Genomic DNA, 11,390 nt, shown 5'->3' with positions numbered 1-11,390 from the left:
ATAGCAAGAAAGACCTACTGCCAACTAGAAGAAAGTACAGTGTTTACATCAGAACACACACTAACATTGTTGTTCAGGGATAAGCAGGTCTGACCACGTATCCTTAGAAAGTTGCATTCCATTTGATATGCTCAGTTGCAAGTGCAGAAGGAGTATTTCTAAAACATGAATCAGTTAAAATCTTAATGCTTGTCTTTTAAGTGTTAAGATTTATCTCATTTTTCCCCACTTTCAGTACATTTCCTATTTCTAAAAAGCTGGGTAAAGAAGCTGTTACATGTTTGTGTCTTATGTCAGAATTACACATCAGACTGGTGGCCTTGAAATGTCTTTGTACCGTGTACTGTTGCCTGAGCTTCAGCTGCTCTGCTATGAACGAAAAGGTCAGATGGCACTCTGGAAGGAAATGACTCTCTGAGAAGCCGCATTAAGAGCTGCTCTTCTTTTGGGCAAAATGAAAACAGGCCAGGGGCCATCTCAGCCTGATTTCCCTACCACTGTTTTCACCCTCTTAACTCCTTGAGGACCCGAGCCATGTTTAACCTAGATTCGTTCTGGGTGTGAGAGTTACTGTGAGAAATAAGCATTTTTCTGTAGTTTCCTAATCCCTGTCGTGACAGGAAGTGTCGGTATATATCAACAGCAATTGCAAAGGAGACACCCGTGGAAAGTTTGGCTTCCACCTGAAGCCAGGCCAGGGGACATTCTCCTTCTCTGACTAGCAGTGAGTCTTACGTGCCAGCTTACTGCTGTCTAAGCGGCTTCTACTGGTTGACATACCTCAAGGTTCTGCCTGGAACCCCCAGTTACTCCATAGTAACTTGTTAGGTGATCTCCAGGCTCGTCTGTGCTATGTTCACGGTTCTCAGATTTCTAGCTCTAGCCCAGACATGTCTAAGCTTATTTGTTCTCAGTAAGTGCACATCTCAAAGACCCCTTCCATGTGACCAACGCTGAATGAGTTCTGGCCCCTGACCTGGCCCATGTGCAGCGCTCTTGATCAGCGCAGAGACTGTAACTTCCACAAGGTCAGGGGTTTTGTGGTTTATGTCCCCCTAGTGCCTTGGAAGGCACTTGGGTGTCTGAGTGAGTGAACACATGCATAACAGGTAGTTAAAGCCTCAGACCTGCATGCCTCTTCTCACCCTGCAGCGACGCTGGAGGCCTCGCTGTCTGAAATGCCTCCATCCTCCTCCTCCTCTGGCCGCCCTCTTCTGGGTGGACCCTGTGCCCATTCAGCTGGTCTCAGTTTGCATTTCTCCTGCTTTCTGATCCACTTTCAAACTCCTACAGTTCTGATGTTTTTCTTCTACCCACAGTACAGACGTGCACTGGTGTGTGTCCAGTGAGACCCTGAGTGACGTAGCCCCTGCCTGCGTGTTGGTGCTCGCCTGCCTCCTTGCTTGCCCTGGCCATCTCCTCTGACCCCAGGCTCCTCCTGCCTGGGACACTGTGCGCACCTGACTCGTGTTCTTAGGCTTAGTCTCAGCTCAGATGATTTCAGAAGACTTCTCTCACAGCCAGGGCTGACTGGGCGTCTTTAGTAGATAGAGTCAGTCAGAATGGGGTGAGGTTTGAAATGTTTCAAAGAATCACAGCTTTCTTGGGACTTCCTAGTAGAGCTACAGTTTTCCTGATAAGTGATGGCTTGGATGTTCTGCATTAAAAATCCTATTTTAGGAAGCACTCAGAGTGGGAGAGAGAAGGGCCTTTGAAAGGGAGGATCATGGTCAGTTTTTAAAAGAAAAGGTTTGACAGTAATGTTAAATGCAAGTGAAAGTACTAGGTTTTTAGATGTAGGGGAAGATGTTAAAAGAACTGACAGGCTTTTGTTTGGGCCCTAAGAATGTAGGAAGGGGATCCCTAAGTTGTATAACAAGGAACCATGCACTGAAGGCCCATTGGTGAGATAGAGTGGACATAGGAATGCATCTGACTCCACTCCCACACTCTTGCTCGTGTGTGCACCCAGTAAGTGACATGCAAGGGAGGGGGCATTCAGTGGGTGGACCCAGATAAAGAAGATGGTGTGATGAAATACGTAGTGTAGGCACATGGAGCAGCTGTCAGATAAGAGGGTTCTTGAAATTTCCTTACCCAAAATAGGAAAATGAGCTTTTTCCCTGAATGGTTGGTAAAGAGTTCAGTATAGGATAAGGTCAGAACAGACTAGAATTCACGGTCTCTTAGTTCCTGAGGGTAGGTGGCCTGGACCTTGGCATAGGACGGGAATAAGGACAGGAAGTACTTCTCTGCTGGTGAACGGCCGTCACGGTGCTCAGCCCTTGTGTGCTGTATCTAGTGATACACCTTCTTCTCTGAAAGTGAAAAGAGAGCATACAGGAGATGCTGGGAAAGAGGGTCTCAAGAACGTTGGGCCGGAAACTAGCGGAGATGACACAAGGAAGCCTGTCCTGGTTCCAGGGCTGGAGGCCTGAGGCCCGCAAGCCATCTCGTGCATATATGTGAACTCACCAAAGTCAGCAGTTTTTGTTTTTTGGTTTTTTACCGGTTGTGAAAACTTACCTTAGTGATTGTATGTGGGGAATCTTAAGACTATTGAATTGAGGGGTGCCTGGGTGGCTCAGTCAGTTAAGCATCTCAGGTCATGATCTCAGGGTCCTGGGATCGAGCCCCATGTCGGGCTGCCCGCTCAGCTGGGAGTCTGCATCTCCCTCTGACCGTCCCCCTCTCGTGCTTGCTCGCTCTCAAATAAAATCTCTTTGTTGTTGATTTTTGTTTTTTTTAATCATATATCATATATGCATATAGTAGTACATCATTAGTTTTTGATGTAGTGTTTAGTGATTCATTAGTTGCATATAACACCCAGTGCTCATCACATCATCTTTAATGCCCGTCACCCAGCTGCCCCACCCCCCACCCCTCCTTTCTGTAACCCTCAGTTTGTTTCCCGGAGTCCAGAGTCCCTCATGGTTCGTCAAATCTTTTAAATAAAAAGACTACTGAATTGAAATTCACCTTCTACCTTCTGTAAAAACTTTTCCTAATTAAAAATGTTCTCTGGCACGCAAACCTCTTCCTTCACCTCATGTATTGTTATTTCAGGGCTTGTTTCCTAACACCACTTTTCACTGTAATAACTAGTGGTTTTGGAGGAATTCTGTCGTAAGGACCCAGAGATACACAGGCTTCTCTGTTTCTAAACCAAAAAAATCACTGAGTGAACTGTGACTAAAATTCAGAATTTAGATGGTCAAGGACAGTGAGGCTCTAGTTTTTAGGAAGAAAGATGAGGTACTCAGTAACACCTATAAGTCACAAGCCATTCTAGTAGGATTAAAGATGCACTTTTGAAGCTTTACTTTGCTATTGGCATCAATTCTCAATTTAAAAAAAAAAAACCCTTTTTCTTGGTCCATTGATCTATTACTAAAGACATTTACATGAACAGTGTTACCTTCTTTTCTTAACTAGCAATACAACCAAGAAATCACCGACTTGAAGCAACCTGTTCTGGTCAGTCAACCAAAGAGAAGGCGAGGCCCTGGTGGCACCTTGCCAGGCCCTGCGATGCTCATTCCAGAACTCTGCTATCTTACAGGTACCGCTGCGGTGGGGCTGCCTTCCCTGTCTCTCCTAGGAGCCCCACCAGCCCCTGGAAAAGCCCTTCCTGCTGCTTCCTCTCCTTGCACTTTCCCTCACTCTTCACCAGTTTGCACTCCAAATATTGAGATGTGATCCTTGTTTGTCTAGTGATACACCTTTCAACATTTTATTTGAAGGTCTAACCGATAAGATGCGTAATGATTTTAATGTGATGAAAGACTTAGCTGTTCATACAAGACTGACTCCAGAACAAAGGCAGCGTGAAGTGGGAAGACTCATTGATTATATTCATAAGTAAGTCCTCTGCATCCCACTGGGGCATGGATCCAGTTTTGTATTATTTTCTGTGGGTTGGGGGAGTGAGAGGAGAAAGTCATTTTGTTTTTCTTTTGTATTTGCAGTATTTGGGGTGGGTTCTTTGTGTTTCTAGGTGAGCCTGCTCTTTGTCAGGGAATATTAAAGTTAAACTCTGTAGCCCGTGGCCTTTTCTAGTTCTATTAGCAAAAGGCAATAAAGCAGAAGGTGAAATGTCTTGGACAAATTTATTTTCTCTCTTTAACATAGAGGGGTTTACTTTGAAGGGAAGGTAGTTTGGGCATCAGAATTATAAGTTAAAGTCCGTCCTGAAGAGACACAGAGACACGATGAGGGAGAAATGGAGAGCCTGTTTTCTTGGCATTCTCTCTGGGATTTCAGTCCTGAGAGAAACAGGAAAACGTATCATAGGTTGGCATGGATCTCTGTTTGCGTGTGTCTGTTTTTGCTGTGTTTGCTTATGTTGAGTGGTACGTAAATATGTTAAATTTACAGAGATGATAATGTTCAGAGGGAGCTTCGAGACTGGGGTTTGAGCTTTGACTCCAACTTACTGTCCTTCTCAGGAAGAATTTTGCAAGCAGAAAAGATTCACCAAGGTGGAAAAACAGTAAGGCAGTTCTTCAGTTGTCAATCCCATCAGATTTGGGTCTGGTTCACAGTAAATTTAGCAGGAAAACCCTGTTACATGGCAGTCTGTGTTCCTAACCTCCTCTTCTCTCCTCCCACCTCCACTCTGTCAACTCCTGGGAGCAAGGAGGCGGGCATGGGGGAGCCTGTAGCTTGGTCCTCACAGGCACCGGGGAGACTTCACTGAAGGCTGGCTTAATTTGTTTCTCATAGCAGAATTACTTAAATTAAGGTATAGAAGAATTGTCAGTGATCGGGTTGGTATTTTATCTGCCGCTGAAGTGATCTTTTATCGGAAAACTTCCAATTTATCTGGCTTCATTTTTGCCTGGGCTATTTGTTTGTAGGGTTATATAGTAAATATTGTGATGCCTTTTATGTTTTCTTCTCAGAAAAGGGAAGCGAGGATTGTAAAAATATTTTTGTGTATGGCAACACTGCAAGGGCCAGAACGTTAAAAATCCTTTTATAGAAAACTGCCCTTCTGCCTTCTAAGTGTTGTAGGAACAACAGCCTAACCATGTAGCTTAATGTCCTAACAGCGGTTGTGTGTATTATTCCTGTAGAAGTGGTCAGCGTATACACCTCTGTGCCGCGGGTGTGGGGGAGGTGGGCAGGACACGGAAGCAGCACTGGGGGTTTCCTCTGTGAGAACGCGCACCACGTCACAGGGCTTCGAGTTGGTTAGCTTTCTGCCTTGCTTGTTTTCAGTACTCAACACCTCCATCAAGTTGCCTAACTTTCCAAGCCGTGTTTGTTTTGTGTCTTTATCACAAGGGACGTAACGCCTGTCCTTGTCACGTCTTAGAAGATGAAGGAGAGTGCAGGAAGCACCGAGGGGAGGGCCTGGGGTGAGAAGCACTTGTGTACCAGCTGTGACAGGGTCCCATCATCCTCGGACACACTTCTGTACCTTTCTCCCCCGCTGGGGCATTTTGTCTGTCCCTAGAGTCCAAATGGAAGAGTAGTGCCCTAAGGGTCAGAATGCCACGGTAGAATTGTTACAGACTTGTTGGCTTTGTCACTGAGAACATACAGCGGAATTCACAGTGTCTCTGAACTTTCTTCTAGTTTGATTACAATCCACAATTTGCAGATTGGTCAAAAGAAACAAGAGGTGCACCATTAATTAGTGTTAAGCCGCTAGATAACTGGCTGTTGATCTATACTCGAAGAAATTATGAAGCAGCCAATTCATTGATACAAAATCTATTTAAAGTTACACCAGCCATGGGCATACAAATGAAAAAAGCAATAATGTAAGTTTATCAAGTCATTTCTACTCTGAAAATTGATTAGTAGTCATTTGGAGGGTGTGGGAACGCCAAAGTGGTAAAAATGTTAAACACATTAACTAGATTGTTTAAAGATCTGATACAGTTCCCTGTCATTGGGATGTAGAAATGTATTTTAGTAACTGAGAATGGGGAGAAAACAAGCAATACTGTTTCTCAGATTATTTATTTTGCTGTTTGCGTTAGAAACAACCTTTTGCCTACATGGCCACTCTTGTTTTTATTTTCTATTGTATACAGAAGTGTTTCGTGTGTGATAATCTATGGGAAATTGTTTATGCATGGTACATTTTTCATTACTTTTTATGAATGTTGGATAATGAATTTCCATTCTAGGATTGAAGTGGATGATCGAACTGAAGCCTATTTGAGAGTCTTACAGCAGAAGGTTACATCAGATACCCAGATAGTAAGTAACTGATACATGGGCAGTTGTCCTGGAATGACTTGTTTTAAAAAGTGCATTTGTAAATCTTAGAATTGGAGTTTGAAACGCTGTAATTCGGTTCACAACCTGGTCACAGAAAATACGGACCTCACCTCCGTAAGGTGGCGCTGTTAACGCTGGCCCCAGTTGTGTGGCTGCAGTTGGTGAAGGAGGGCTGGGGGCACAGAGCCGCCTGAGAGGTATTTGGATTCCAAGGCTTTAGTTCCATGAAATTCCGTGGGGAATCGGCGCACAAGTAGAAGTCAGTATGTGGTTGTTCAGCACACGTACCACCGGATAAGTAAGGAGGTGGCCAGGACAGATGAAATGATAAACAACACATGTGCGTAGCTTTAAAGCTAAGAAGTAAATTGGCTTCAACTAATCTGTTCGCTTTCTAGCCCTTCATCTCCTACTTAAATGCCACAGGCAGAGCACTATTACGTTGTCTGCAGTAATGACACCTGGGATGGCAAAGTGATTTTGTTGGGGGCGAGAGAAAAGAGGGAAGAATCTGGGAGTGTAAATCAGAGAACACAGCAATGAGTCAGCTCTAAACACAAACTTGGATTGGGCAGGAATTGGTTGATTTCCAGCGTTCTCATGGACGCACAACACTGGGAGTTGACGGTGTACAGTGGGATCCTTTGATGCGTGTGTATGTGGCAGAGTGATTATCTCAGCAGGGCTAGCTCCCTCCTCCGTCAGCTCACATAAATTACAGGTTGACTTGTTTTGTACCCAGAACATTTCAGATCTAGCTTGAGCCCCTCTCAAGTGCACAACTCAGCATTGTTGACTGTACAGTAGATCCCCAGAGCTTACTCAGTTCAGACCTGGAAGTTTGTGCTCTTTGACTGACATCTTCCCATGTCCGGCCGGAGTGTGTTTAGATGAGGCAGTCTGGTCCCCAGACCTGTCCCATGCACTGGGAAGTTTCATAGTGGGATCAGGGTCTCAAGCCAGAGCTTTAAAAGTGAAAAAGCCATGAGCCTAGGTGGGTCGTCAGTAGATGAGAACTGTGAGCATGGCAGAAGATCTTCTGTTTGTCCACCTGTAGGTTATCACTAGTTTTGCCCTGTTTCCTATCTCTAAGTTATTCCAAGCGGTACTAGAGCATATTTAACTAAATTCCCATGGTGTTCAGTTTTGAGTCATCAGCTTCACATGGTTTCCTTCCATTTATTAGCATCTATCGCTGGGTGAGTGGAGTGGGCAGTGCCCAGCAGTGAGCGTGCTGCTTGTCAGCTCTGTGGCAGAGACCCGTGTCTGACATTTATGCCCGGTGGGCAGGCTTGCCTCCCGTTCTCTTCCTTGAGCTTCATCAGCTTCCTGATTCTTTGTAATGAGAACATTCTTTTGGTTTCAGGTGGTTTGTCTGTTGTCGAGTAATCGGAAAGACAAATACGACGCTATTAAAAAATACTTGTGTACAGATTGCCCTACTCCGAGTCAGTGTGTGGTGGCCCGGACTCTTGGCAAGCAGCAGACAGTCATGGCCATTGCTACCAAGATCGCCCTGCAGATGAATTGCAAGATGGGCGGGGAGCTTTGGAGGATTGATATGCCTGTAAGTTTGATTTAACTGGTACATAAAAGTTTTCACTGTCTGAGAAAAATGGATTTGCTTTCTAAATACTGCCGGTGTTTTGTTGTACCTAAAACTACAGTGTTTTTGTTAAAGCTAAAGCTGGCGATGATAGTTGGCATTGACTGTTACCACGATACCACAGCTGGACGGAGGTCAATTGCAGGATTTGTTGCAAGTATCAATGAAGGGATGACCCGGTGAGTGCAGGGGTGGGTGGCAATGCATTAACTGCTAGACATGGCAGGAGCAGGTGGGCGTGCAGGGCCAATGTTCTGGGGGTCTGCAAGGCTCGAGGTTTGGGGTTGTGTTCCTTCTTTCTTTACAACCCGTCGACTTCTTATATTAGATAAGCAAGAAAGTTAGGGAAGTAAAAGAAGTCAGCTACCCTGCTGTTTTCGACTTTGTTCATTGGCCCTTAATCTATAGTAGTCAGATTGCATTTCAGGCTATTTTATGATTATTTCTGTTTGGGGGAGGGTGTATCTCATTAAATGCAACCATCCCTGAGACTTCTTTAATAATTTTTTTTGACTGCTGAAATGTACTTTAAAGTTTTTGTGTTAACTTTATTTTGGAAAATCCAGTTTACCCAGTCACTTGTGTTTCAACATACATCATTACTTTTCAGTGCTTTTCTTAGAACTAAGAGAATTTTCAAGAATAGGAAAGGATGGAAATTAAAAATGTATATTGGCATGTGCATGTTGCTAATGGGTGTGTTTCTCTAGGTCTTATATCTTTCCCAAGCGTAAAATCTGTAATAAATGTCTTCTAAAGAGCAGAGCAGGAAGTGGGCTCCTTATGTGTACTAAGGTGTAAGCCTACGAGCTGTCTCTGGGTATTATAGTTTAAATTTTATTTTTTCCTCAGCAAGGGAATTATAGTATTGATTTGTAATAAAAGAAAGCTGCTTTTGTGCTGTTATGAGTGTCTTGTTCTGTTTAGATTTCATAAAGTATTGGAAATGTTAGCAGGTATCTTGAGAAGGGTTAAACATTACAAGCTGCTGAGAGAAAATAAATGCGAAGTGCTTCAGAAGGAACAACTTGTAGACAGTACCGTTCTCACCCTCGTCCTTGTCTCTCTGAACAGCTGGTTCTCTCGCTGTGTATTTCAAGATCGAGGACAAGAGCTTGTAGATGGGCTCAAAGTCTGCTTGCAAGGTTAGTCTCCTGTAGTGTTTCCATTCCTAGTCTCTGAACTGGGGTCTTCAGGAAATTATCCTCAAGTTATGTTGTTGAAATTCTGGGCAGAATTTGATAGCAACACACCGTTTTTATTCTGTGTTAATTGATTTAAAACTTTTCTGGCTTGCTTTCAGCTGCTCTCAGGGCTTGGAATAGCTGCAATGAATACATGCCTAGTCGAATTATCGTGTATCGGGATGGTGTAGGAGATGGTCAGTTGAAAACACTGGTTAACTACGAAGTACCACAGTTTTTGGATTGCCTGAAATCCATTGGTAGAGGTTACAAGTAAGCATGCAAACTGTAAAGCATTTTCTCTTTATAAAATTACACCTTTTTATCTTTGAAATTAGTGTTCCCGAATGCAAAGGTAAGTGAGAGCCTAATAACCTCAGGGGTGTAGCGAGGCTTGAGGGTGTGGAAGGGGGAGGAGCTGGACATGCAGAATGGTCACGGAGAGGGTCCCTCCCTTCAAGGAGTGGAAAGACACATGAAAACACTTTGCCAATTCTCTGCCTGCCATCTTCCACACCTAAAGCCTTGACATGTGGGCATCTGAGAATTCCAGTAGCTATATAGGCATCCACAGAATTGGTTATTAGAATAAATACCAAGCCATCTTAATTTACTCTTTCTCAATTTTTTGGTATAATGAATACCTATTTGATTTCTTTGTGAACTTGACTGGTACTTGATCTAGGTAAGATGGTTGGCATGTGTTTAGTCTCCTAGGAGATGTTGTTACTTCTCCTTTTGGATGGTGTGCACATGCAAGGGTGGTGTGCTTGGCGCCCCTAAACCTGTACTGGGGTCCGTCCTCCTCCGCTTTCCTGCAGACCTCCTCGTCTGTGCCATTGGGCAGTGACAGTGCGTACCAACTCCAGACCGCTGTTCCAGGAAGTTACATTTTGCTGCTCTATCAGATTGTGAGCAGGCTGAGATCAGGGACTGTTGTATTAAGAGCTTATTAATGCGGGGCACCTGGGTGGCTCAGTCGTCTTTAAGTGTCTGCCTTCGGCTCAGGTCATGATCCCAGGGTCCTGGGATCGAGCCCCGCGTCGGGCTCCCTGCTCGGCGGGAAGCCTGCTTCTCCCTCTCACACTCCCCCTGCTTGTGTTCCCTCTCTCGCTGTCTCTCTCTCTCTCTCTGTCAAATAATTAAATAAAAATCCTTAAAAAAAAAAGATTGCATCATAAAGATGTGTGAATCTGATTTTTAAGGATACTCAGGAAATCCGAGAGGCCTGTTTGTGTGCTAGCATGTGCATATTTTGCAACACTGGTTATCATTGTCAGACCTTTCTAGCCAGCATTTGGTATTGTTGTAGAAATGAGCTATTTTGAAACCCATTGACTGACTGTATTTGGGCTCAGGGTGATTTACTGACCTGTGGGGCAGGCATTAAGATCTTGCTTCTTATTTCTAGCTGAATCGGAGGGCACTTCCAGGTCTTTTGTGGCCAGATTCTACACATTTTTTTTTAATTTTTAATTGATACATCAATTAAAACTTAATGTTTACTTAAAATTTATTTAAATTCACTTAACATGTAGTATATTTATTAGTTTTTAGAGGAATTTCGTGATTCATCACTTGGCATACAACACCCAGTGCCCTCCTTAATGCTCATCTCACCCAGTTGCCCCATCCCCCTCCAGCAACCCTCAGTTTCCTAGAGTTAAGAGGCTCTTGTGGTCTGCTTCCCTTTTTATTTTCATCTTATTTTTCCCTCCCTTCCCCCATGCTCCTCTATTTTGCTTCTCAAATGCCACATGAGTAAAATCATTAATTGTTTTTCTCTTATTGACTTATTTTCCTTAGCGTAATACCTTCTATTTCCATTCACATCTTTGCAAATGGCAAGATTTCATTTTTTGATGGCTGAGTGATATTCCATTATGTATATATATACGTGTGTGTGTGTGTCTATATATATATAGACACACACACACACACACACACACCACATCATCTTTATCCATTCATCTGTCAGTGGACATCTGGGCTCTTTCTGCAGTTTGTTGTGGATATTGCTGCTATGAACATTGGGGTGCAGGTGCCCCTTCGGATCACTATATCTGTGTCTTTGGGATAAATACCCAGTAGTGCAATTGCTGGGTCATTGGGTAGCTCTGTTTTCAACTTTTTGAGGAACCTCTGTACTGTTTTCCAGAGCGGCTGCACCAGCTTGCATTCCCACCAACAGTGAATGTAAGAGGGTTCCCCTTTCTCCGCATCCTCACCACCATCTGTCTTTTTCTGAGTGGTGAATTTTAGCCATTCTGAGTGGTGTAAGGTGGTATCTCATTGTGGTTTTGATTTGGATTTCCCTGATGCCGAGTGATGTTGAGCATTTATTCATGTGTCTGTTGGCC

At 43.9% G+C, this 11,390-nt stretch overlaps 1 protein-coding gene across 2 annotated transcripts; it reads left to right on the top strand.

Annotated features, from left to right (window-relative positions):
- Window positions 1-238: 238 nt before the first annotated feature.
- LOC102727530 (piwi-like protein 1) lies at window positions 239-10,005 on the top strand. 2 transcript variants are annotated; one of them, XM_081810771.1, is made up of 9 exons: window positions 239-3,565; window positions 3,747-3,864; window positions 4,381-4,495; window positions 5,587-5,774; window positions 6,147-6,219; window positions 7,607-7,807; window positions 7,922-8,025; window positions 8,921-8,991; window positions 9,150-10,005. In XM_081810771.1, the coding sequence occupies exons 1-9, from the start codon at window positions 3,535-3,537 to the stop codon at window positions 9,305-9,307; spliced, it is 1,059 nt and encodes a 352-aa protein (XP_081666897.1). In that variant the 5' UTR covers window positions 239-3,534; the 3' UTR covers window positions 9,308-10,005. The 2 variants fall into 2 exon arrangements, with proteins under 2 accessions (XP_081666897.1, XP_081666898.1); XM_081810772.1 differs by lacking the exons at window positions 4,381-4,495; window positions 5,587-5,774.
- Window positions 10,006-11,390: the final 1,385 nt, after the last annotated feature.

This window comes from Leptonychotes weddellii, unplaced genomic scaffold (assembly GCF_054177405.1).
Source record: "Leptonychotes weddellii isolate Sample4059 unplaced genomic scaffold, ASM5417740v2 HiC_scaffold_3690, whole genome shotgun sequence".
NCBI lineage: Eukaryota > Metazoa > Chordata > Mammalia > Carnivora > Phocidae > Leptonychotes > Leptonychotes weddellii.
This window is presented reverse-complemented; position numbering and strand designations above follow the sequence as displayed.